Consider the following 27,324-nt stretch of genomic DNA (forward strand, 5'->3'; position numbering starts at 1 on the left):
CGGGGATATTGTGGTTTTATTAAATATCAAGACAATGCCAAAAGTAATGGGGAAACCCAAAATGCCTGCATTGCACCAAACCTGAATATAGAAAACATTTGGTTGCTCATAAATGTGTTGAAAGTTCATTTTAATACACCACAATTGTTGATTTTCCAACCTTAACATTTGATTATTTAAAAGAAAAAATCTATTTTATTCCAGCATGCAGTGTAGTGTTCCATTAAAAAAACACCCAACAAATGTATTCAGTGGCAGGGAACATGATATATATATCACAATCACCCCACACATCGACTTTACTCCCCATCCGTGAATCAGATTTATACAAGTATGCGTATATGTGTTACCCAAAAATGCTGATGGTTTTAAACAGTCAATTGTGCGACCAGGATGTTGTTCAGATTCTGCAGCCAATCATTCCTGCTGTTGTCGTTGTAAATGTTCGTGCATTTGGCAAGGTTTGGAGCAGAATACGGTTATTATTTGCGATACTAATTTCTTGTTACAGAACCATCTGCAAAAGAAAAAATAATAAAGTTCACTTAATTAAATATATTTTCCAAGGGTTTGAACGAAATATGCTGAATTCATGTATGGGCACCCTCAGTCCACGCTCTGCTGTTCTACAAGCGCTGGTGTGGACCCATCGGCCGTGTTCAGATCTTTCAGCTGTCCCTCCAGCTCTGTCCATGACGACACCGACTCGTGCACAGCCACCGTGTGCTCCTCCATCTGCTGCTGCAGCGTTTCCATCTCAAACCTAGAGCAGCACACAAACACGCCACGTCAAGTCGCGCATCACGATTACGTGTCTTCAACTAACAAGTCGGACTTCACAGTTCATCATCATCAGCTTTGGTGAAAAGCCTCCCCAAATCGCCACCACCTTTCACAATCCTGTGACGTAAAGATCTGCCCAGGACCTTGCACACCAACTGATGTCGTCCCCTCCATCTGTTTTTTAAATGTCCCCCACAGCCCATTTCACGTGAATTACTAGCTCTTTTCAAGTGGATTGCCAGTGGTTTTCACGTGGACTACCAGCTCTCCAATTACTATTTTTATTTTCCTAGCTAAGGCCCACTGAGCTCTTTTTCAGAAGTGACCTGGCCACAAATGACAAGCTCGGCGAACTGACTTATCACGTGTAAATTTATAGCAGCCAAACACTCAATGCAAGTTTTCGGAAAATTAGAGGACCTGGAGGAAAATTCAAGTGACCACAGGAATAACATGCAAACTCCAAAATACAGCAGGTGTTAGGGTCGGGATCAAACTTTCGACCTCCTTTATACCGGGTGTGGTAGGCAATGGTGGAGCCAGGATTTTCAGGTAGGGGGGGGCAACCTCTCCAGCAATGAAAAATGATAGAATTTGTTAGTAAGGACTTGTCCCTTGCTTTTTATTCGACGCGTGTGCGGCGATGGCGCAGCCATCGATCGAGGGTAGAATTCGAACCGCGTTGTGTGATCGGCATCACGCTCGCTGAAGGTGAATGCCTTCAGGGAAGTCGTGTGCTGTATACACAACTGCGCACAATTCTGTGAGTCACTTATAACTGCTTTTCCGTTACTTATTGCCAATTGTGGACTCAGACTATTGTTCTATCATCTCAGAGTCCCTGGCACGTAATAATATGCTACACAGTGGCAGTGGGGGTCGCAAAATGCCGATTTATTACTAATAAACCCCAATGATCCGATCGAAATTAGGGATTTTGATCGGCTCATTGGGGGGGGCACGTGCCACCCCACCCCCCCCACTGGCTCCACCAGTGGTGGTAGGTAACATCTCGCCACCGAAACGCCCCCATGAGAATTACCAGTATGATCCGAGTAGATTAACAGTGTGTTTCCTGTAGATTATTTGACAATTCACACAACAGATATTCAACATCGTCATCAGCAATGACCAGCTGACTGCTGGACGAAGGCCTCCCCAAGCCGTCATCACCTCTCACGAACTTCCAACGCAACAATACAGCCGGCACCTGCGCACAAGCTTCTGTTATTGATCCATCGCCTCCATTCCATGGCTGCCACTCCCCCCTCCCCATAATTATTAACCATCGGCCGTCATCCCTTCCAGCAAAGCTTTCTGCCCAAGCTCACTTCTCTGAATAGTTGGGATGACGTCATTAGCCTGCCAAAGTTCTCTAATCCATATATTCCTCTTTCTAAATCTGTAGTTCTAACCACGTTTCTCTCCATGTTTGTGTGTGTACTGTCCGCTGTTCTGCTATTTTTATCGTTAATTACCTTGTTTATTAATCATATAATAAGCAGGTAGTACATACTGGTTAAACACCTTCTTGAAACACATTGGTATATTACTTTTCACTATCATCAGGCTTGGAGAACAAGTTGTCCACAACCACAACAGATGCTAGCTCCATTACGAATGAATCAAATACAGACCTCAGCTTTTGCAGGCAGTTCTGCAGGTTGGCCAAGGGCTGAGCTGGGGCCGGATTTGGGGGCCTCAGCAACTCCTCCAGGAGCGCAGCCGGAACAGGGCATTGTGGGATGTGCAAGCTCTTGCCAGAACCAGGCAATGTGCTCGCCACACCCGCAGCCTGAATTGAAATACGATTATAGCAAAGATTACTGAATGCATCTCAGTGTTGCATTATACACGTTCAGTATTACATTTCAACTCTGCTATTCCATCATGCATTACAGGGCAAGGTTTCAAATTTACGTTTAACCAGGTGTGCATTCAAAAGCAATTGTACGCATGTATGTACGTTGCACTTCTTTCCCACTGTACGTAGCCAACCGTGCTAATAAACTAATACACAAAATATGAAAAAGTACAGCGATTCATTGCAAAAATAACCAACTAGAAATCAGAGCAAAAAAAATCATTTGCATGACGGAATAGAAAACTGTTTTAAAAAATTAAATAATTTTTTAAATAAATAGATTTCCTGTAATGAATGTTAGGCTCAGAAATATTACTTTAAAAAACACATTTATAGCAAAATTAATGTACAAAAAAATTCAACATTGAGTTCAGGCGATTAAAGTGTTAACACACTGCAATTTAATTTGCACTGAAGTTTTCAACAACAAAAAAAGGCAGAAATATAATGAGACGATACGAGGTTTTGCCGTGGCGTGTAATGTGTTGTTGCAAGTACCCTGCTCAACGATAGGGGCTGTTGTATCTGCTGCAGGTCCAATTTGAGCTGCTCGTTCTGCTGCAGCACCACCTTCATGCTGCTCTGCAGCTGCCTCACACGCGCTGCCGCTACAAACTTCTCCTTGCGAGTCTGAGCGAGCGCTTCTCGCAGGAGCTCCGCTTCTGACCTCGCTTCCTTTTCAGACACAAATCAAAAGTCAAAGTTATTTTCTACACAAACGAGACAGTGCTCATGTACTCCACTGACCCAAGTGAGCAAGTGATGTAAATTCTGCATTTCCATGGAGAGAGAGTCTATCCATCGGACAACGACTGTTAACCTCCCCACAAATTGGTATCAATTTTATCGTCCCCTTGAGAGATGATGGGCCGAAGTGAGTCAACCCCCAAGCAGGATTTTAACTCGCAACCTTCCGATTGCAAGCAGCGTGATCTACTATTGAGCCACATGGCCATGAATATACCGTGCGTATTTACTCAGGAAAGGCCCAGCCTCAAGACTCTTTTACAGGAGGGGGCAATGTTGTTGTGTGTAATCCCAATTGAATAGTTTCAGGTAATTTTTCATTGGGATGTTTGGCCAATGCCACATGTTTTTTTTGCTACGGAATAAAACCCAAAGAAACGAGAGGAAACCCATGGAAAACAGGGGAAGAAACTTACAAACTGCACGGAGACAGGCATCAGAGTCGGAAATCAAACGAGTGTTACCACAGCGCCATCCCGCTGCCTGGCATTGCTATCACACCGCCAGCAGCAAGCACATCTGTGATAGCCCCCCGCGACAGATTTGACAATGCGGAGTAGAGGCCTGTTAACCTTACTTGTGTAGCAGCCTGGGCACTCTCCGTTTCCATGCGACTCCTGTGTTCCACTCCGGAGAGCTGCTGCCTCAGCGTCTGGATCTCGACGTCCTTCTGCTCGCACTGCCACTTCACGTCCTCCAACTGAAAGTGACACACCAGGCTTTTCATTCATTCCCGGTTCCGACGACCGAGTGTTGAATTCTACCCTTTGGTTCTTTTATTTTTTCACCTACGTGACTTTACCGAAAGAACCAAAGAGTATGGATTCTTGCAGTCACGAAAACTTCAAATCTGGAATTGAACTGTACCGTTTGAGTGTCGGGAAGCTGCCGAGTCTCGTCGCGCAGTCGAATCTGCAGCGTCTTCACTTCCGTGCGAACTTCCGCCAACTCCTGCAGCAGCTCCGTCACCTCCCGTTCGCGAGATGCCTCCTTTAGCCTGGGCACAATGACAACTTCTAAGCCACTAAGTATTGTTTTTTTCCCTTAAGTTCTACAATAAAGATCCAAATTGTAAAAAAATATAGAAATGTTGGTGAGGTGAGGGGAGAAAATAATTCCCATGTTATCATATGACAGCCACGCATGCAGAACGGGGTGGGGGTTGAACTCCATGCAGAAAGGCATCTCGGTCGGAAATCAAACCCAGGTCCTTCTTGCTGCGAGGTGCAAGTGTCACTCGCTGCGCCACCCAAATTACAAACGAGCCGACGTGTGGACCCTGATTTCATGTACTTGCCTTAATTCCTCCAATTCTTCCTGCATATTGCTCATCATCCCTTGCTTCGTGGCAAGCTCTTTTTTAAGCTCTGCCAATTCCAAGGAAGCTGCTTTGAAGTGGCGGCGATTGTCTGCTGCCTCGCACTTGGTGGAGGACACCTAATAAAGGACAAGAGCATTAAGAACACAGCAAAACAGCTACGTACCATTCAATATGAAAATTACGCGGAGATGTCCTTATCAAGGGCATTGTGGTGGTGCTAATCTTCTGTGTGCAGCCCTCCGAGACAATGGTGCCAAGTCCACAGTCCCCTGGCAGGGCTGAGTTTATCCACAGGATAACCACCGTTGACTTCCCACAAAGTGATTCTCAATTTATTGACTATGGAGGGTTGTGAGTCGAGTCGATCCTCAACGAGGGTTTAAACTTGCAACCTTCTTGCGAAATAACCGGAAATGTAGCATTACCAGCATTACAAATGACACTTGCAAAATGTATGCGGTGTATTAGTGGCTGAAGTAAAAAAAAAAATATCGATGAAAATTGTCCAGAAAATTTGCCATCTGCAGGGTTTGTGAAATCAGTTCATGTACAACTGCTGGATGGATTGTTCCATTGCAGGATCATGAGAGGTGGCTGATGATGACGACAGGGCTTGTAAACCACGTGATAAGCAATCGCTCCCCTTGCAAGCATAATGCGACATTTTCATAAATACCAGATGTTTTAAGTCGGCCACATTTTCTTGCTCCTTGTCCAACGAGGTCTGCAGAGACTGCACGATCTGCTTCATGCGACAGTCTTCCTCTTCCTTCTGCCTCAGTACAGCTTGAACCTGCACATTAATTTCATTTAGAATGTGATACAATTCGGTATTGCCGCCATTCCCGCAGCGCAAGGTTACCAGGAAGATGCTGTGTTTCACATGGTCTGCGATAATTTCACTGTGGGAGACGATGTTGCAACGTGTTATCCCGATTGAGGCGATTTTGGGGCAATTCTTCAAATTTGGCAAATTTGCACCATGATGCTGGCGCACAAAATGGCCTACTATTTCCGAATAACGTCACGCGATCTTTAATGCCCACTAAAAGCAGACAGCAGATACTTTGGTTGATACACACAACTGCAATATTAACCAGGACAGCCTGCCCGGTTTGAACTGCAACCCTCATCCACGAGCACTGGCAGCGCTGCCGCTGAGCCGCGTCGCCGCCCCAGTGTGAACATCGCACTACAGGACACACTTCACCAATACAGCTTCCCTGATTGGTTGTGACATTACCGACAACTGATAAGCATTAGATTCTGAAAACTGCGCAAGTAAAATGACCAAAAATATGTCATTTACAGGCGACTGCCGCACAAAATGTCAAGAGCACTAACGCGTCACATTTCAATTCGTGTGATTGTGTTTTGCGTTCAGAATTTGTGTCACATTGTGTATTAGTGTCTTGGGTGTTAGTCACAGATTAAAAACATTTCTCCACCACAATATCCACGGCCACAGCCTGTGCCCACGACGCTCACCTGCAGGCTGAGCTGGCGCAGGTGGGCCTCACGGGTAGCCACTGCAGCCTGCAGCATGGCAGCATGCTCCTTGAGAGCCACGTGCGAGCGCATCGTCCCCGCCAGACGCCCCCTCTCGTGCTCCAGCTCGAGCGCCAGCCGCCGATTCAGCTGCTCCAGGCTGCGAACGCGCCTGTTGGCACCGTGAAGCTTCTCCAGCTGCATACAGACACAGACAGCCACGTGCGGTGGGAAATAGAAGAGGGTGGTAGCGGGACAGTGCATTGGGAACAATTGTTCCTCACAGCAAGAAGGTCCCAGGTTCGATGCCTGACTCGGGCCCTCTCTCTATGTGGAGTTGAACATTTACACTATGAGATCTCTTTTACCAGTGGCAAAATATAATGGTAGGTTTTTACCCTTTTAACTGGTACAAAACTGACACCTTTATTCAAGGCATCATGTTTGCAATGACCACAACACAAGTAGTCAATAAAGCAAAAAGAAGCAACTCTGGTGTCATCTGGCCCTACACCAATGGGGACTAGGCTCTAAAGAAAGCCGTCTCGGGTGTGGGCCAATCAACTTCAAGGACAGTGCATATTATTATCCTTATCAGAGTTGCTTCTTTTTGTTTGCTTTATTGACTACTTGTGTTGTGGTCATTGCAAACATGATGCCTTGAATAAAGGTGTCAGTTTTGTACCAGTTAAAAGGGTAAAAACCTACAATTATGTGGAGTTGGTTTGCTCTGCATGGGTTTTTTATGGGTTATGCAGTTACCTCCCATAACAAAAAAAAACACAACATTAAACTGGTATTGGCCAAAACATCCCAATATTAAACGTGGCATGCAAATCACTCAACTGGGATGACAACTCAACATTGTCCCCGATTGGTAAAACTTTGCAAGATTAATCCCAAAAAAGGAGTCTAAATGAGGCCTTCCCGGGTAAACAAGCAGAAAAATAATAATTCTCCCTCTGTAATAAAAATTACTACTCGGTGTTTAAACGTGGGGAGTTCTCTACGATTATCATCATCACGCTCAGTACAACGATGACGACATTTATTTCCCTGCCGTGTCTCCAAACAAACCAGACCCCAGCCCACGGCACTTCTGGCGCCATGGCAATAGCTGGGTAGGTGCGGAAGCAGTGAAAGGGTGCTAAGAACAATCACTGGCTTTCAACACCGTGCCTTCCTACAATTAACCATTACCACGTAGAAACGGAATACGTCTGGAGAATGAAGCCTCATCAAGTAGAAACTAAAATAAAATAGAAGTAAATGCAAAACATGTTCTTCTAAATATCTTCATGCCATACAAACAATTTCATTGAAAAGAAAAATTGGTAAAAAAAGTGGGCACCCGTCTCATTTCAAACCCCGAAAGAGACAAGCAAATCTCACCTCTCCTTCCATGTCTAACATCTTGGTACGGCTCTCTGCCAAGTCCCGGCTTGTTGATGCAATCACTTCTTGGAGTTCCTTCTCAAGCATGTCTTTCCTTTCCACGACAGCACACAGCTCCGACTTAAGGGACTCCACATGTTCCTTCAAAAATATAAAATGTAAAAAGAGAGCATTATTTTAATGTGTATAAAATTCATTCGGTAAATTGAGCATTTGCGAGTTTTTTTTGCGTAGATAATGAGTATGCAAAAGAAGGGCAGATTCATCTGTCGTAATTGAGGAATTGTGGCACCAAATTTCGTCGGTATTGATGGTGGTTTAAGTTTAAATGTTTCAGAATAACAATTATGTTAGACATGGTGTAAAAACCACACAACAGCCACGAGACAATGCAGCATCAAAGGATGTGTCTCTTCATTACTCTTTGCACAATGACAGTTTCAAATCCTCAAGACCCTTCCTTCAAGGTAACGGTAAATGTCATTGGGGGGGGGGGGTGAAGATCAGACCGTCTCCACTTGGGCATTTGCTAGCACGAAAGCTACGCTCAGATTGTGGAATTATTTAATAGGTTTGTGCATTTTACAACACAATTTTTTAAATAAAATTTCTAGCATGTTTGTGGCCAAAACGCATTCCAAGTTCCAAGCAAACTCACTTTTCAAAAGATCGCACATCAACAAGTACACAATAAGCACGCACACACACACGCGTGCGCGCAAAGGACAAAACTGATATATTTTGAATCTGGGATAAAAACATGTACTTAAAAACCACATCACATTAAATCAGTTGAAAGCAAAGACGTACTGCAGTAGGATGCGTGTTGGAGGCTGCAACGTTCGCCTGTAACTTGTTGAGTTCTAATTCGGCAGTCTCTTTCGCAGAAAGTGCCTCCTGCAGTTTTCTGCTCAATATGCTCACGGCATGTTCATACGCTTTGTGCTTAAGCTTCAAGTCTTTCTGTGCGGAATTCAAATCCGTTCCAATCTTCTTCATGCAGTTCTTTTGCTCTGTTATGGCTCTACAAACAAAACGAAAAATCGTTAAAAGTATCTTGACCGTCAAAAAAAATGAGTCGTAAAAAGTTAAGTGGGAAATGTGAAAAACTTACTTTCTAGCCTCTCGTTGCAGGTGATCCAGCTGTGTCTTCAACTCCTCATTCTCCTGACTCGTGGATGACATTGATGACATCTCTGACTGTAGTGACTGCATGTACAAATGGAGCACACACATTTCTGTATTACAAATTAAGGCAGTTAATGTGAACGAGAGCGCATCAGGGGTGAGTTTTGGAAAACTGAATAAGAAACAGTAAATAAGTGTGGACTACCTGCAATGGCAATGGTTCAGAAACAGTCACCAACAAAAACATAAAACAGCACCAGAAAAGTGTGCAAAGCACGGAGAGATGTATCCCCAGCATTACATTTAGTCAGAAAGAAGAACACATGGATTCACACCTAAAAGGGTACATGGACGCTAGTAAAGAAAAAAACATAAATTTGGCAGCCAACAGATGAAACGCATAAAAAATGATGTCCACTGACGAGGTTGAGCGATGAAATCAATTCATGGACAAGTGTTGGATGGAATATTGCACTGAAAGGTGGTTGCGTCAGCAGTTTGGAAATTCTTCATCCACCAGAGCATCTGGATTACAAAGATAATTTGGCTGCTATATATTTCAACATGATAAGCAACATCGTTGAGCTATCATTTGTGGCCAGGTTGCTTCTAAAAAAGAAGCGAATTATTTTTTTAAAGCCATTTGTTTACCTTTCTTAGACTTTGCACTCCTATCGTGTTTTTGTATTGTTTGTTTGTTTGGTGTAACGATCTGATTTGCCCCTACTGGGCATCTGTAATCCTTATAGCTCATCGGATTCCTCCTGTGTCAATAAATATTCTGATCATGATTCTGGATTGATCTTGGCTGGTGATGATGCACCTCCGATTAGCAAAGTTGGCTACTTACATAAAGACAAAATATTTGCAAAAAGTGGTCCAATGACAATGCTGTTCATTGTGCAATTAGCACAGTGGATCCTGGAAATAATGTGGACAGATGTACCGTGTGATATATCGTGTGATATACCGTGGCTTTTTGGGGGCCCATAACAATTTTCAAATAATCAAACCGCAAAACCTCAAAAAAAACAGCGTGCAAAGCAACGCTGCCGAGCTATTAGCCGCGTAACCACGCTCTGCAAACACATCACACACCAAGCAGTTTCAATTCCAGCACTGGCTCGTGATTTGCGGTGATCTCAATGGTGTTTTAGCCTTGCAGCACTTGTATTTATTGTAACATTATTACAATATAAGTATATAAATAACATAACAATAAATACAATTCCAAGTGATTTTCTGCTCAAATGAGCAACGAGGTGGTGGTTCTCATCTCCCATTAACAGCACTGAGCCAGTGGTGGAAACTCCGCGTGCCTATGGCACAGGCGAGTATTTCAAGCGGGTGACCACTGTTGGTTTCCCCCACAAGTAGTATCCATTTCATTTCGCAGCAGGGATGACGGGCAGAGTCAACGCGCGACGAGGGTTCGTACTCGCAACCTTGCAATTAGGAACCCCTCGCGCTCTCCTGCCGAGCCACCGGGCGGGATATAAATATCATTTAAATACGATTACACGCTGTAAGTGGCTATGCAATACTATTACACATTGTAAATGGCTATGCAATGCTATTACACGCTGTAAACTGGCTATGTAATGCTATTACACGCTGTCAACTGCCTCTTTTTGGTCTTAATGGTAATGGCGGGAATTTATTTTTTTTAAACTAGAATTTCGGCGGCCTAAGGCCACCTTACTCTAGCTCCTACAGAGGGCTTCTCGGCACTTCGTGGCTTACCCCCACTGATGTCCTCTTCTCCCCCCCTCCCAAAGTGTGCAGATACTACCGACTCTATTGTATGTAGAGTGTGTAGGCATATATGCCTACAAAAGAAAATAATTGGGGTGGGGGGGGTTGACAATTTTGTAAACTTTTTACCCCCACACCTGGGGGGGGGGGGGGGGGTGTCCACTTTCTATATATTTGAGTCAGGCCTTCTAAAAGGCTCTCATAATTTAGTTGAGGGACAAACGGAACGCCTGGCTTTTATAAAATCGATGGATATATGCAAGCAACTCACCCCCGAGTTAGCATGGCATTTGGAGGGTGAAGGTTACAGTTCTCAGTTTAGACAGTACCTGCAGTTGCCCCTCAACGCGAGATCTCTCTCGACTCGCTCGCAGAACCTCATCTTCCATGGCAGTCAGATGTTCCCTCAGCTGCCTCAGCTCATTATTCAGATGATCTTGCTCCTTCACCCAGGTTTCGCGCTCAGCTTTGAAACTCAGCAGCTCCCCACGTAGGCCTCTCACTTCCAGGTCCAGCTTGTGTTTTGCCGTTTTCAGCTCCTTCAACAGCTGCTCCTTGGCAGTGGCATCTCGCCTGTAAGCTTCAACCATCACCTTCACATAGAAAGAAGCGACGGGTATAATTACACCTCATTTTCAGGATACGTGCATTCCGCGTAAAAAATTCGCTGGCCGCAGTGAAACTGACACATGGTGGCGGCCATGTTTCCATCCAACGTTTACTTTCAGCAATAGTGGAGGAGGCATTATATTATTTAGATCAGATTCGTAAACATAATGGAAATGGCTTTACCTGCTTTTAAAGTGTCCATAACACACTACACATAAAGGGAGGATATTTATTTTCAAAGTTAGGGAAGATCGGCTCAAAAAAGAGTCACAGTTTTCATTTCCTTTAATTTAATTGAAATTGCAATGCACAACTATTTCACTTCAGCATTAAGCGCTCAGATTCTATAACTTACAAAAATGTTTCCTCGTATTTTTCACTCGGCGAGCGCTTCTGGAACACCGCATGACCGGTGCACATTGGACAGGCAGGTCTTGCGGAGAAGCCATCGCTCCACAATAGAAGATGTGTTCTTTACTTGGGCCAAGCCAGTAATAGGCGAGAAAAAATATCACGAGTTTTGACAAGTTACTGTAGCATGCAAAGTGCTCATATGATCTGATATTCACCTTTTGTTGCGTTAACTGGTCTTTCACCTTGTGAACCTGCTTCAAAAGTTTTTTATTTTCTTCCTGAATTGTTTCAATCTAAAAAAAACAACACAGTAAAATAATATAAACATGAGCACAACCCTACGCAATAAACATGCAGACCTCTCCAGCCAACACTCTCACACCGTGACCTCCAACTCAAATGAGCACCGAGGTGGTGCTGTGCTCCTTGTTCACAGCCCTAAACCAGTGGTGGAAATTCCACGCTCCTATGGCCTGCCTGATACACCCAACTCAAACACATTGTCCTGCGGAGGGAGCTGGTAGGAACGTTGGGTTGCTCGGTCAATGGCCAGGGTCAACGGCGGCGTCGTGTATTCCGCAAATATGCCCGACTGTGAGGGCGGGCACAAACCGGCGTGAGTAGGTTAAACGTTGAGTTTTATAAGGGCACCACGGGGTGACCAGCCCCTCCCCACCCAGCCCCACCCCTCCCACCCCCCACCCAGCCCCACCCTCCCCACCCAGCCCCTCCCCACCCTCCTCACCCAGCCCCTCCCCACCCTCCCCTCCCCACACAGCCCCTCCCCACCCTACCCTCTCCACCCAGCCCCTCCCCACCCCTCTCCATCCAGCCACACCCCTCCCATTTTTGGATGGACGACGGACAGACTGACACAATAATCCCCTGTGGGCTGGTGTAACCAGGAGGTTCCTACCAGTATAACAGAAACTTGAACCTAGAAATGGCACAAACAGGTGCTTTTTAACACAATTGGTTGTAATAACATGGTTAACGATGAATATGCTCTTAAATGCAACCATGATACAAAGGGTTCACACGACGTAGTAAAATGTGTAAACACTCATGAATGGAGTTGGCCAAACATCGCAATACGAGGGTTGGTGGATCACACAAACGTCGTGAAACTCCCTTCCAACAGACGTCGTGGTCACCATACTCTGGCTTGCCAGGAGGTAACAGTACAGCAAGTAGATTAATCTCCGTGTTTCTAGCTTTACGGGGATACAGCGTTGCCCCCTTCCAAGCACAGTTTTTTTTCCAGGTACCCCAGTTTCCTCCCGAATGTATAAAACGTATTAAATGGCTGAAAATATCATCATAGTATAGAGGACAGCAGAGACGGAGCAATTGTTGGGTGCCTTCCAACTTGTCAGTGGTTCCTTCGTGCCTCTTGATTATATCTTCACAAGTGAGTGAAAAAGTGCACGTATTTCAAGTCCAAATTCAATAAAAAATGTCCTCCCTGCCTGTGAAAAATATCTAGCAATTTTCATGAAAATTATCATTGATGATAATGCAAAAATTATCATTATCATTGCATTTTACTCCCTCTATGATTCAATGTTTTAAAATTACAAGTATAAATTTTCAGTCCACATGATTAACACTACATTTGGATCATTTTTGTACGAAAAGCGTAATCATCAGCAGACGTAAGTTTAATTATAATTCACAACTACAATTCACATCAAAGGTGGCGGGGAGGGTGGCCCAGTGGCAACACTCGTGCCTCACAGCAAGGACTTGGGGGGTTTCATTCCCTGCTGGGTCGCCTCTCTGGGTAGAGTTTGTATGTTTCTCTCCCCCGTTCCTGGAAGGATTTCAACTTTGGGTACTTTGGGTTCTCCGGGTTACTTGGAAAAAAAACGGGCAATGTAAACTGGTTGTTGGGCACGCATCCTAAAGCTGAAAAAAATTACCTGCAAATTACTCAATTGAGATTACACACAGCAGCAACATCGTTCCCTTTTGCGCACAAATTTGGCAGGACCCTCCTGAAAAGTCTTGAGACTCATTGAGGTTTTCTGGATAAACAAGCAACATCATCGTGATAAAACCACACGTAAAGTGACGTCACCTGCGCTCCCTTGACCGTCAGCTGTTGTCTGAGCTCTTGCAGATCTTGTGTTGTTGTGTTGGCGCAATCTTCCAGCTGGCCCAGTCCTTCACCTACCGCTTGATGTTCCGCACGCGCCGCCTGCAACTCCACCTCGAGCACCAGCTTCGTGTTTTGAAGGAACTCGATGCTGTCGTCCTTGACGTTCATTTCTGCCTGCAGGTCGACGAGCTGGGAGCCGAGCAGGTCATATTGAGCCTGTAGAATGTGCATGGCATGCTCCTTGGCATGCAGGGCCTCCTGGCTGCTCGACAGTTGCTCCATGATGCTCACATGCTCATGCTCCAGGGCCTGCAGCTGTAGATCCTTCTGATGCACGGTCAGCCGCATCTACACAAACACATGACATGTCTTGACCTACAAAAGCATTACACGTGAAGAAGACGACGTTTTGGCCCAAACTACTAATGAAAGTAACCAAGAAAAAGGCGTAGGGCCAAAATAATGTCTCCTTGTGATTGTACTTGCGTCCGTGTTTCTGTATGTCTGTGTGTGTCTCTGTATCTCTATGAATGTATTGTTGTGTTAACGGTTTTAACACCTTAGCTGCAAAGTGTAATATGTAGTTATTTTAACCATATTTAACTGGTAATTACATTCTTGCTTTTGGGTTTTCATTCCAGAGCACAAAAAAAAAACATTTTAGTTCAGTTTTCAGTTTTGGCTTCGGAAAATGTACGGTTAAAACCAGTTCCACGTTCCAGATTACGTTTGGTTCAACTCTCAGGGGTCAACCCCCAACAAGGATTTGAATTCCCAACCTTCCAATTGCGAGCCGCTCACTGTAATAGTGAGCCACTGGCCAGTTTACGCAATTCATGATGAAACCGATGCAAATAACCTTGTCCATCTCCTTCTGTAAGTGAGTTGCACAGTCAGCCATTTTTATCAGCTGCAAGCGCTCATCTTCGAATTTCTCCACCCGCTGTGCGAGGTCTTGCTCCACCAGAGCCTTGGCCTGTTCAATGTGCTGCACCGTCTTCTCTTGGTCCAACAAGTCAGCCTGCCACCAAAGAACACCACAACAAAATATAACTTTTTGTGTATGCGCTTGAGCAAGCGTGGTCGAAAAACAGCATCAATGCGCCGACATGTCTTAAGAAGTTGCCGGCATTTCAGGTGTCGTCTTGAGACGAAGGCTAGGCATTTCGTGGCAAGATAGGGAAATCAATGCACAAGTTTAGAAGTCTGGAAGAGAACGTGGCAGGTACGATTTTTACGATACGATTAAGCAAAAATGACTGTGCTGGATGGGATATGCAGAATGGAGGATAGTGAGCAACTTGGAAGTTGGGAAGAGAACATGGCAGGTAAGTGTTAAAGAATGGCTGCGCTGGGCGTGAACAGGACGAGGGAGGCCTGCTTGTCCAGACAGACATTGCAGTGGTCTCTGACATTGGCGACCAAAGGGAAGAGAAGACCTAAGGTCTGATAGTGAGATACAGTCAGGGCAGATCTTGGTGGTCATTCGGTATCGACTTGTGCGGCAGCTGTGGGATCTGGCGGACAGCAGAAAGTGTTGGCGAGGTGTGGTGGAATCAACGGCTTTGAACATGACTGGATTGTTACATCACAGGATCGTGAGGTGCCAGCAGATTGGGGAGCCCTTCATCCAGTCATGGATTGATCATGGCCGATTAGGATTAATAGTTTTACCTCGATCGTTTGAAGATGCAATGCAATCTGTTCTTTTTCTTTCAGAGATTTTTGCTGAGATTCTGACAGCTGCTGGGCTAAGGCCAGGTTTTCCAATTTCAGTTGTTCCATGAGTCCCGTCTGATTGGCATTCCCAGCCTAAAAAAGAATTGCAGAATATGTCAAAGCAATAAGTGACACACACACAAATAAAAAATAAAACAGAAAAATTCCCCAATACCCAACAACTTGTCTTGCTTAACACGTAGGCTTTCGCGACCAATATTATTCATAATAAACGTTTTTGGGTTAGAATTGCCCGATGATGCTGGATGCAATTACCAGCGAAACGTCATACTCAAAAATTGTAAATGTTGTGGTTTCACTCTTCAACACACCCGTGGGCTAAAGTAGTGAACTATTTGTCTTTTTGTCAACGTGACACTTTTTTGCTGATTGGCCGTGTCGGGTGGTGGAGGGTTATTTATAAATAACGCGATCTAAACCCAAAAACGTTTATTATGAACTTGTCTTGCATGAAACTCAAGAAAAAAATGCAGTCCCTTGCCTGGATGCTGATAAGCTCACTTTGCAGCTGCACCCGTGACTTCTGGGCAAGCGACAACTGCTGCTGGTACCAGTCGCGCGCCTGCATGAGCGTTGCGATCTCCCCCTGACTGATGGTGAGCTGTGAAGCAAGCGCAGAGCGCTCCACCTGCACCTGCTGCAGCTGCCGCTGCATGGAAGACATGTTCTGCCGCAGCATGTGAACTACAAAGGGAAAAGACAGACTCCGCCGGCTCAGCCACACACCCCATCATTTCAAGTGTATTCTGTTTAATCGCGCAACAACTCATGAGAACAGGGTTGCCTCATCTGCAAGAGTGATTTGGATCACCAACGTCTCAAAAAAGAAGAGGATATGAAAACAAAGTACAGCAATGAAGCAAATATAAAGCAAAGAAAAATAACAAAATAAAAACCGGAGCAAAAGCAACCACATTACAAAATAAATCAAAAACGGAGCTAAAAAATAAATCAATATCAAATTACATTTATTTCCTGTAATAACATCAAACAACTTGAAAAAATCGTTCATCGTAAAATTAAGTTACAGATACATCAGCATGTGACCTGGGTGTAAGAACTAGATGTACACTCTCTAATGGATATTATGTTATACAAAGCTTATTGTATTGATTGTTAATACACTGTACATCACAAATAAACAATTGCATCTTAACTAAGTCAGGAGTCACGGATCAAATCTTGGTCAGGGGCAATTCAACCGATCATTCTCCAGGATTGATACAATTAGGATCCCTTTGCATTGCCAACAGTAGTTGTTTGAAAGATAAATGTACTCCTGCCATAGAAATGTGTAATTTCCACCGATGGCTTCGTGTCATATCCGATGCTAAGCATCGACTCACTCAATGAGTGAGACACACGGTAATGCCCGATCTACGCCGGGGATGCGTTGCTGAAAGTTTGTGACGGATATTGAGACGACATAAATCAAAGAAACGTACAAGGTAGGTGGAGGCAAAGACCGAGAGGCAATGGATACGAGATAAGACGGACGATGCTGTCAGCGACGTAAGTGTGGGGTTGAGGCAACGCAAATCGGGTAGCGATGTTAATAAAGTGACGACGTAATTTGAAAAACGACGCTAAAGGGGGAGACGTCAATCAGGGGATTACTGTACACGTGGACACTGTACAAAACGGCAGGGTGGCGCAGTAGTGATGCTCGTGCCACACAGCAAGAAGGGCCTGGGTTCAATTCCTGACCTGGGTGTCTTTCTGCGTGGAGTTTGTATGTACTCCCCCTGTTCTGCATCGCTTTCCTCTGGGTTCTGTGGTTTCCCTCCCATAGCTAAAAAACACACACTGGTACTGGTATTGGATAAATATCCCAATGCTGAAAAAAATACCTGTTAGTTCATCAATTGGGATTACACAGCAGCAGCAGCAGCATCTCCCCCGAGTGCTAAAACTTGGCAGGGCCCTACTTCAAGAGAGTCTTTAGACTCCGTGAGGCTTTCCTCAGTAACTAAGCGTAACGATCATTAAATACATTTTAAACACTCCACTTAATCACGGACGTTATTTAACGAGGCTTTAAATAGCAATATTCATTTACACATTTCAGATACATTTTCTCACCCGAATTGTCTTTGTCAGCAACAGTCTTCTGCAGGTCTTCTAAACGTCCCAGGAGACGCTGATACTGCTGCTCCGCGGCACCGAGATCGTTGCTCAGGTTCTTGAGGCCGCTGTTTTTGAGCTCAAGGTTGGTTTGCATACACAGCATGGCCTGCTCCAGACCGAGGCACTTCTGTTTCAGGGTGAGGACCTCTTGGCCCATTTCACTGCACTTGGACTCCCCCAAGGCAGCATGCGCTTGCTCCGCTCTGCGCTCCGCCTCCAAGGCTGCCAGTGTGGCCTGCACCTCCGTCTTCTCCTTCATGGCCTGTCACAGCACATTGCAATCATGCTGTTAGACGGCCAGCATTGGTGTTTTACACGGCATGAAATCTGTAACGTTAACAAAATGTGCTACATTAGGTGCCCTGTTCATAGCGAGTGATTCTTAGCACCTCCTGCTCCTTCGCCTACACAACACCTATCTCCCGAGAGACCCACAGGCTCACACAGAGACCCACTGGCTCATACAGAGACCCATTGGCTCATACAGAGCCACTGGCTCATACAGAGAGCCACAGACTTGCAGAGACCCACTGGCTCATACAGAGACCAACTGGCTCATACAGAGACCCACTGGCTCATACAGAGAGCCACAGACTCGCACAGAAATCCACTGGCTCACACAGAGACCGACTGGCTCACAGAGACCCACAGGCTCGTACAGAAACACACTGGCTCACACAGAGACCCACTGGCTCACACAGAGACCCACTGGCTCACACAGAGAGCCACTGGCTCACACAGAGACCCACAAGCTCGCACAGAAATCCACTGGCTCACACAGAGACCCACTGGCTCACACAGAGACCCACTGGCTCACACAGAGAGCCACTGGCTCACACAGAGACCCACAGACTCACACAGAGACCCACTGGCTCACACAGAGACCCACTGGCTCACACAGAGACCCACTGGCTCACACAGAGACCCACTGGCTCACACAGAGAGCCACTGGCTCACACAGAGAGCCACTGGCTCACAGAGACCCACTGGCTCACACAGAGACCCACTGGCTCACACAGAGAGCCACTGGCTCACACAGAGACCCACAGGCTCACACAGAGACCCACAGGCTCACACAGAGACTGACTGGCTCACACAGAGACCCACTGGCTCACACAGAGACCCACTGGCTCATACAGAGACCCACTGGCTCACACAGAGACCCACTGGCTCACACAGAGACCCACTGGCTCACACAGAGACCCACTGGCTCACACAGAGAGCCACTGGCTCACACAGAGAGCCACTGGCTCACACAGAGAGCCACAGACTCACACAGAGACCCACAGGCTCACACAGAGACTGACTGGCTCACACAGAGACCCACTGGCTCACACAGAGACTGACTGGCTCACACAGAGACCCACTGGCTCACACAGAGACCCACTGGCTCATACAGAGACCCACTGGCTCACACAGAGACCCACTGGCTCACACAGAGACCCACTGGCTCACACAGAGACCCACTGGCTCACACAGAGAGCCACTGGCTCACACAGAGACCCACTGGCTCACACAGAGAGCCACAGACTCACACAGAGACCCACTGGCTCACACAGAGACCCACTGGCTCACACAGAGACCCACTGGCTCACACAGAGACCCACTGGCTCACACAGAGAGCCACAGACTCAAGAGATGTGATTGGCTGGTGGATACACAGCCACGGGAGACCGTGCTTCACGTGCATCGATACCTTTCTGCGATCCCTCTCGTTAAGTACCTCACTGGTATGGGGGTCCCTATCCAGTAATATGGGTACTCAGGTCTACATGGCCCGGAAGCCTATTTGCCCCAGAAAGGCAGTGCTGCATTGAAGATGATGGCACTGAATGCCATTTAGCTGGAAACAATTTCAGTCTCACCTGTTTGGCTTCGGAAGCCAGTGCCTCAAGTTGGCCTTCCAATTGGGTCTTCTCTCGCAAAATTTCGGACACCTCGTCATTTTCCACTGTAAGATTAGTAACACTGCAATGGACAGTAAACAGTTATCCACACAACAGAATGGTTATTTACATTTGATATCAAACAGGTCACAGGGTGTACATCAGATTTCTAATATTAGCTCCTTTACTACAGGTTCTTATGCATTACAAATATGACATGTTTGAGTAACATAAATGTGTATGTTGACCATTTATAATCCTATATTTTCTCATACTGTTGTTAAAATCTGAGGTTCACTTACAAACGATTATCACATCTTCCCAATTTGTCATCATAGTGCACTTGCCAATGGGGTTAATAAGCATGTGTGCATTCCTCTCGCTGCTCAATCTCTGCTGAGGTTGCCCCATTCATGCATCACCCCCATTCACACATCTCCCCATTCACACATCTCCCATTCACGCATCACCCCCATTCACGCATCTCCCCATTCACGCATCACCCCCATTCACACATCTCCCCATTCACGCATCTCCGACACTGGGTCATGTATTGCAATTGGGTGCCATTTTTTTTCCAGACATGGTTTATTCATTTTTCTTGAAACTAGCAAAGTACTCTTTTTGATTAGTGTGTACTCAATACATGTTCTTGCCAATTTGGACTGTAATAAACATAATATCTTCTGTAGATGCAAGCAGAGGAGGTTTCGGGCTGTCTGATAAGGGCTTCAATGATTACTGTTATTAATCTGTGTTAAAAAAAAATTTTTATTACAATTCAGACTTTGCCAGAGCACGCTCAAGTGACTTTAGCGCTGACATTTTATTAAAACATGACAAACATTACGCACTTAAAAATAATTGTAATGTCGTTTTTCACTAACAGATCTTAAAACCCGTTTAACTGGTTTTGCTCGTCAGCATTTTCTTTAATCCACATCACATCCAATATGCAATGACTAAAAAGATGGAAAACTTCTCTTGAATAACAAACACGTTCTATTCATGGCATGTTATTTAAAAGCAGTGTATGTCTATGTCCATCCTGCTTAGTTAATAACTGCGAATGTGACCGATGGTCATTTAGCACCTAACCCAGATGTACACATTGCAGCAGCGTGGTCACGAAAAACAACAATTTTCAAATGATCGCCCAGTTTTGTCAACAGCTCCGATTCACATATGTAAATGCCACCAGTCTTCAATATGAAGATTAATTTTGAACAGCGGTAAGTCATCCACTTCCTCAAATGCATTCTGGAACAAAAAGGGCATACCATGTAATGCTCTCTAAAATTAATTTCCTGTTTCCAGACTAGACTGAAAAGCCAAGTTGTATGATAGTTTTGAATCACCGTTGGCAACATTTTAATGCATAAGGCACCAATAGATAAATTAGGGGACATACTGCCATATATATTCTTTTAAATCTGAAGCATGTCAGTAATTTGGGACTGAAACCGTCATTCAAGTCCAATGCCACCTGAAAGTTGATGCAATTATTGTGCAATGGTTCCGTGATAGTAGCCACCAGTGTCTAACGCAGAACCCATAACACCCACCTGCTGGAAGCGCTGAGACTCAGCTGTTCTGTATCATTGTGCTCGCTGTCATCCAACTTCATCTCCATCAGATGTTCTGCAGCGGAGGTCAGTACATCATGGAGGGTGGCATATTGCCCCAAGTCCATCTCATGACCGACACTCGGACCTTCTCTCTCTTCCATCTTCACAGTCTCCGATGTCTGATGTTCTGGGGTTCTATGTTCAGTGATCGCGTGATCTTCAACGCCGACTCTATTTACCTCTGTGGTAGCATTGCCGTCTGGTGACCTCACTTCTAAGTTGTAATTAAGCTCAGTCGCAGGTGTGTTTGTAACAAGGGATATAGCGGAGGTTGACGAATTCATAGTTCCTGAACCAAATGATGCATTATAGCTATTTCCAACATCCTTTAAGTCATATTCGTTGTTGTCTGCCACCGATTTGTAATCAGACAGAGAGTGCACTTTATTTTTTTTCACTTTCATATCAGTGGTATTCATTGGAATACCCAGGCTGCCAACTTTGGGCCCACGTGGTACTGTTGTTCTAATGTATGAATATTCCTTTGTCATGGTAACGGTTTGTACTCGGGGCAGTGAATCTGGGTTCAACATCAAGTCTGGATCAAGTGTACTGATTTGCCGTTGTTTTGGTGAAGTCTTTGTCAACTGTTAGAAAAAAAAAGACAGATATTAGATGTTTCATCGTCAAAGTTATCCTGCTGAAAAGCGCATTGAGTCAGTGCTCATTTCCTGCTTACATCCCTGAGCAAGTGGTGGTAATTCCACATTCTTATGGCAGGGGTTGTCTCTTCATATCTCCATAGGACAACCACTATTGAATTATTCACCACAAGGTGGTACTCATATCATTCACCCCCAAGGGATGACAAGATGCGTCAACCCCCAAGCAGGATTTTAACTCGAAACCTTCCGATTGTGAGCCACTACTGCTGAGCCACTTCGTCAGTTACATAGGCACACTCAATAACATATACCTACTTGCATCTTTTTCATAATGCAAATTAAGTGGTGCATTAAATATTGTTTGATTTTGTTTTCATTTTCTAAGTTCACAAACGTAAATAACTTTTTTTAAATCTCAAATGTCCAAATTATAAACATATATACTGCTGGAAATACTGCTTATGACCCAATCTCCATGAATGCACCTCATCTCACGAGGTCTCAGAAGCCAAGAGAAAGAGTGTGCCTGGTTCGCATATGTATGGTATACTGCCAGGAAATAGCAGGTGTGGTCAGCTTGTGCTGCAAGCTTGCTGAGAAACAGCAGTCCAGAACTTGATTCTTGAATCTCTGTGGAGCTTAAGTCCTTCCCAATCAAACGTTTGGGATGTCTACAGATACTCTAGTTTCCTTCTATAAACCAAACCCTCACAAATGGAATTGACTGTCGAAAGAAAGTTTTGAGAGCCAGTGAGGATTTTCCTGTGTAAATAAGGGACATTATTGTTATCTATTCAAGACACAGTATAAATAGCGAATACGCTGCTTAAATTGCCAGTCGGTTGCTGAAACATCTCATATTTTTTGGTTTGTTGCGGTTGCACCTGAATCAAGAGCCGAATGGCTCACAGGGCTATACCTAATAAATGAAACTGAAAAAACTGAAATATGGCTTACCCGACCAGTACGCTGTTTTACGCGATACTGATGTAACTGTTCTTCGAGCTGTTTCTGTGCTTTGGCCTTGATCTGTCCTTCGTTTTGATCTTTACCAATGGGCATCTCTTGTGCTACAGAAACAAATAAACTGTTAATTTTTACGCTTATATGTAAGGAAACTCATACAAGCATAACAATAAACAGCAATACTGAATAAATCCAATATCTTACTGAAGATAGTTTCTTGGAGTAGAAGACTTTGCCTGAGTGACTGGAAAGCCTCACTTGTGTGATGAACATGACCGACATAATCCTCTGCCTTTTCATCAGTAGCTTGGGTCATTTCAATGTCCTCTGTACGATATCCATTTGTGTCTGTAATAAATGTATAGGGGACTGTTACAAATGCACAGCTGTTAAACTAAACAATGTTACACGTTACAAATATTCACGAAATTCGCCTCCTTCACATATTTGTCCTTCCTCATACATATTTAAGAATTTTCACACATTCCATCAGCCGTACAGACTTCTGGGAGCCCATTAACACTTGGTTGAAAACAAACATTCAGTGCCTCAGCAGCAGAGTGAGGTTTGCTTGAACCACTGCCAGATGTTTAAAGGCAAAGGCAATTTTCTGAGCTGGGCATCTTAAAAATGTCTTCTACTAAGCTTTCACTATGCACGACTGCGGTATCTTCAGATAAGTACCGTAGTATATTAAGCTCCTGCCTGCAGTAGTGTGCAGCCCAACCCGCTAAACCGCACTCGGATTTGAAGCGGCTGCAAAAAACGTACAGAGTAAACGATCTTACTTGGAAGAAAATATCTGAAACAAAACATCGTGCACAATGAGATGGGCACTTTCATTCTGGAGATGTTAATATTTCCACAGCATGACCAGTTGCACCAGGGCCCGAACGAGGCCAAAGAAAAAACACTGTACCCTTGAAGACGATTGAACTATCAGAGACAACTGGGACCCACAAACATCTGAAGGGAATTTTACACAGTTACTAGCTTTACTACCCGGCTTCGCCCAGGACTTGGATTCTTGTCTTGGATTAATTTCATATTCCCTTATATTTCACTGAAAACCCCTTGCAAGAAAAAAAAAAAAAGCCGAAACAAATCAATTTAACTAAATCGAATGTTTTTCACTGAAGGAAATTCAACCTGAACCCATTTATACGCAAAAGGTCGATTTAGGCAACTAGGCAAGGGAATGACGTGGCGAGCTGAAAATAGTCGCGTGCCCTTAGAAATTCCAGACAGCGTCAGCTGTGCAAATTTCATGACGTCAGAGCTCAGCGTTGGAGTTTTTGCTGCTTCACACAAACAGATGAATGTTCTGCTTTATATCGAAGAGCGAGCTGAAAATAGTCGCGTTGACTTAGAAAATCGAGACAGCTCTGCCGCGCATTTGTGCGGGATACACACGGCCTCCGCGGAGGGTTCGGGGGGGGGGGTGACGTCAGCAGGCACACTGCGTGACGCTACCGCATACGGGTGACATCACAGATGTGACGTCACCACTCACTTGCCGTGCAATACATTATATCCATTATTGCGCCCCCCCCCCCCCCAAAAAAATACAAAAGTATATTTTTATACTTTTTGCATTGTGTACAGTCTGGAAACTACCCACGTGCCAAATGTCAAGTTTGTTGCATGTTGGGAAGTATGCTAAACATTTCGAACAGACACACATTCACAAATTTCTCTTTTATATAGATATAGATGTATTGTAAATTAAACCAAAAAATGTTCAGTTTTTTTCCGGAGCAACTTGAAAACAAAAATGATAATTTTGTCCACGGCTGTGAAAGCGACATACCAGCAGCGCAGGGTAACTACCCACGTGCCAAATTTCAAGTTTGTTGCATGTTGGGAAGTATGCTAAACATTTCGACCAGACACACATTCACAAATTTCCTTTTTTAATATATATAAGATAGATAATGTATTGTAAATTAAACCAAAAAATGTTTATTTTTTTCGGAGCAATTTGAAAACAAAATGATCATTTTGTCCACGGCTGTGAAAGCGACATACCAGCGGCGCAGGGTAACGAGGAGGCTGAGGCAGCGCCATCCTGCCCGTCTGAAGACGTCTTCTCTCCGGCCTTCGTGCCGACATCGTGATCCGCGAGGCCACTTGAGCCAACGTCGGCCATCGGAAGCACTCGTTCCAGATATATTTCGCTGTACTTCGAATTGCCAAAAACATTTGTTTCAATTACGTGGATTTACTGAAGTCGGATGTTGTTATTTTTTCTTGTCCCATTGAAGAGCATGCTCGACACAGAAGATTAAGATCTGTTACAAAAACAATGAATGACAATGCGTCACTATGTCTCACACCAACTAGGCACTAGCCAGTCTTCACCAAGTTTACATGACATTGTATTTAAAAATTTCGATTTAAAGCTTTCGTGACTGCAGGGATTCATCTTCTTGGTTCTTTCGGTAAAGTCACGTAAAAGGGAAATAATAAAATAATAAATAAATAAAATACTAAAATACAATTCTCACGACTTTTCGGCCACAACGCAAGCAGCCGTCCTCAGGTGAAGAACAGGTCTGTCGGAAAGACAGACCTGGTGAAGAACAGGTCTGTCTTTCCGACAGACCTGTTCTTGGTAACAGACCTGTTCTTCACCTGAGGACGGCTGCTTGCGTTGTGGCCGAAACGTCGTGAGAATGATTTTATTATGTTTATTTCTATTACTTTATTATTTCTCTTCTACGTGACTTTACCGAAAGAACCAAGAAGATTGTATTTTTAATTCGAGACGCTGGTGGTATTTTAGGGCTGAATACATGGCAATCCTTAAACAACGATGTTTTTCAACAATACTACACTATAAATTTGCATTAAGAAAATGGCCCAATCAGGTAAGTGCACAGATGATTTTCTCAGCGACTGTAAACTTTAATTAACATCCTGTTCATCACACATGTTGTATACAAACATCTAAACCTCTGTAAAAAAATTGTTCTGGTTCCAAAACACGTTCCTTCGGAGTGGGCAGGTAGGAACTTGGTTGGACAGCGCATTCGTGCACGACAGACAAATATGCACGACAGACAGACAAATAATCCCTGGTGGGCAGTGTGGAACCTGTTGTTCCTACCTGTAAAAGCACTCGTATATCATGTGCTGTATTTTAAAACACTTTGATTCAGTCTGTCTTCGGAGCAGATTTCAATATTTTTTTTTTAAACCTCATTTTAAATAGCAAACATTCCACATTCATTTAGCAAAACACAACAAAACCCATGCCAATTTTAGTTGGCACAATTATGGTTTGGTGTAATGTTTTAGAATCGTTTTCACACTCATAAGCTGAGGGCACTGCTAATGTTTAATTTACTCCTTAAAATATTCGTGTCGATTGACACACAGAACGATCACGACACTGAGACAGCGAGACACTGAGACAGGGAGACACGGAGACAGGGAGACACTGAGACACTGGGACACTGAGACACTGAGACACAGACACTGAGACAGGGAGACACTAAGACACTGAGACACGGAGACATTGAGACACTGAGACACTGAGACAGGAAGACACTGAGACACTGAGACAGGGAGACACTGAGACACTGGGACACTGAGACACTGGGACACTGGGACACTGAGACAGGGAGACACTGAGACACTGGGCCACTGGGACAGGGAGACACTGAGACACTGAGACAGGGAGACACTGAGACACAGGGACACTGAGACAGGGAGACACCGAGACACTGAGACAGGGAGACACTGAGACACTGGGACACTGAGACACTGAGACAGAGAGATACTGAGACACTGAGACACTGAGACAGGGAGACACTGAGACACTGAGACACTGAGACAGGGAGACACTGAGACAGGGAGACACTGAGACACTGGGGCACAGGGACACTGAGACAGGGAGACACCGAGACACTGAGACAGGGAGACACTGAGACACTGGGACACTGAGACACTGAGACAGAGAGACACTGAGACACTGAGACAGGGATACACTGAGACACTGAGACAGGGAGACACTGAGGCACCGAGGCACTGAGGCACTGGGACACTGAGACACTGAGGCACTGGGACACTGAGACACTGACACACTGAGACACTGACACACTGAGACACTGAGGCAGGGAGACACTGGGACACGGAGACACTGAGACACTGAGGCAGGGAGACACTGAGACACTGAGACACTGAGACAGGGAGACACTGAGACACTGAGACAGAGAGACAGAGAGACACTGGGACACGGAGACACTGAGACACTGAGGCAGGGAGACACTGAGACACTGAGACACTGAGACAGGGAGACACTGAGACACTGAGACAGAGAGACAGAGAGTCACTGAGACAGGGAGACACTGAGGCACTGAGACAGAGAGACACTGAGACACGGAGACAGGGAGACACTGACACACTGAGACACTGAGACAGGGAGACACTGAGACAGAGAGACAGAGAGACACTGAGACAGGGAGACACTGAGGCACTGAGACAGAGAGACACTGAGACACGGAAACAGGGAGACACTGACACACTGAGACACTGAGACAGGGAGACACTGAGACAGAGAGACACTGAGACACTGAGACAGGGAGACACTGAGACACTGAGACAGGGAGACACTGAGACACTGAGACACGGAGACAGGGAGACACTGACACACTGAGACACTGAGACAGGGAGACACTGAGACACTGAGACACGGAGACAGGGAGACACTGACACACTGAGATACTGAGACAGGGAGACACTGACACACTGAGACACGGAGACAGGGAGACACTGACACACTGAGACACTGAGACAGGGAGACACTGAGACACGGAGACAGGG

The 27,324-nt window shown here is 45.0% G+C and overlaps 1 protein-coding gene across 1 annotated transcript in view; it reads right to left on the reverse strand.

The window, feature by feature from the left end:
• Positions 1–27,324, reverse strand: part of GOLGA3 (golgin A3) — a 27,655-nt gene continuing 331 nt past the window's right edge. The window contains exons 2-24 of the mRNA XM_078611691.1: positions 24,526–24,788; positions 22,702–22,845; positions 22,489–22,601; positions 20,864–21,513; positions 19,278–19,380; positions 17,368–17,674; positions 15,767–15,969; positions 15,220–15,357; positions 14,405–14,566; positions 13,525–13,893; positions 11,660–11,737; positions 10,811–11,074; positions 8,713–8,807; positions 8,409–8,622; positions 7,596–7,739; positions 6,204–6,401; positions 5,392–5,508; positions 4,692–4,831; positions 4,262–4,391; positions 3,972–4,094; positions 3,146–3,322; positions 2,421–2,578; positions 1–763 (exon numbers count right to left, since the gene is read on the reverse strand). Of these exons, the coding sequence (XP_078467817.1) occupies positions 607–763; positions 2,421–2,578; positions 3,146–3,322; positions 3,972–4,094; positions 4,262–4,391; positions 4,692–4,831; positions 5,392–5,508; positions 6,204–6,401; positions 7,596–7,739; positions 8,409–8,622; positions 8,713–8,807; positions 10,811–11,074; positions 11,660–11,737; positions 13,525–13,893; positions 14,405–14,566; positions 15,220–15,357; positions 15,767–15,969; positions 17,368–17,674; positions 19,278–19,380; positions 20,864–21,513; positions 22,489–22,601; positions 22,702–22,845; positions 24,526–24,646 (4,305 nt within the window). The 5' untranslated portion in view covers positions 24,647–24,788 and the 3' untranslated portion in view covers positions 1–606. The remainder of the gene's footprint in view (positions 764–2,420; positions 2,579–3,145; positions 3,323–3,971; positions 4,095–4,261; positions 4,392–4,691; positions 4,832–5,391; positions 5,509–6,203; positions 6,402–7,595; positions 7,740–8,408; positions 8,623–8,712; positions 8,808–10,810; positions 11,075–11,659; positions 11,738–13,524; positions 13,894–14,404; positions 14,567–15,219; positions 15,358–15,766; positions 15,970–17,367; positions 17,675–19,277; positions 19,381–20,863; positions 21,514–22,488; positions 22,602–22,701; positions 22,846–24,525; positions 24,789–27,324) is intronic.

This window comes from Lampetra planeri, chromosome 37, assembly GCF_965212315.1.
Source record: "Lampetra planeri chromosome 37, kcLamPlan1.2.h2, whole genome shotgun sequence".
Lineage (NCBI taxonomy): Eukaryota > Metazoa > Chordata > Hyperoartia > Petromyzontiformes > Petromyzontidae > Lampetra > Lampetra planeri.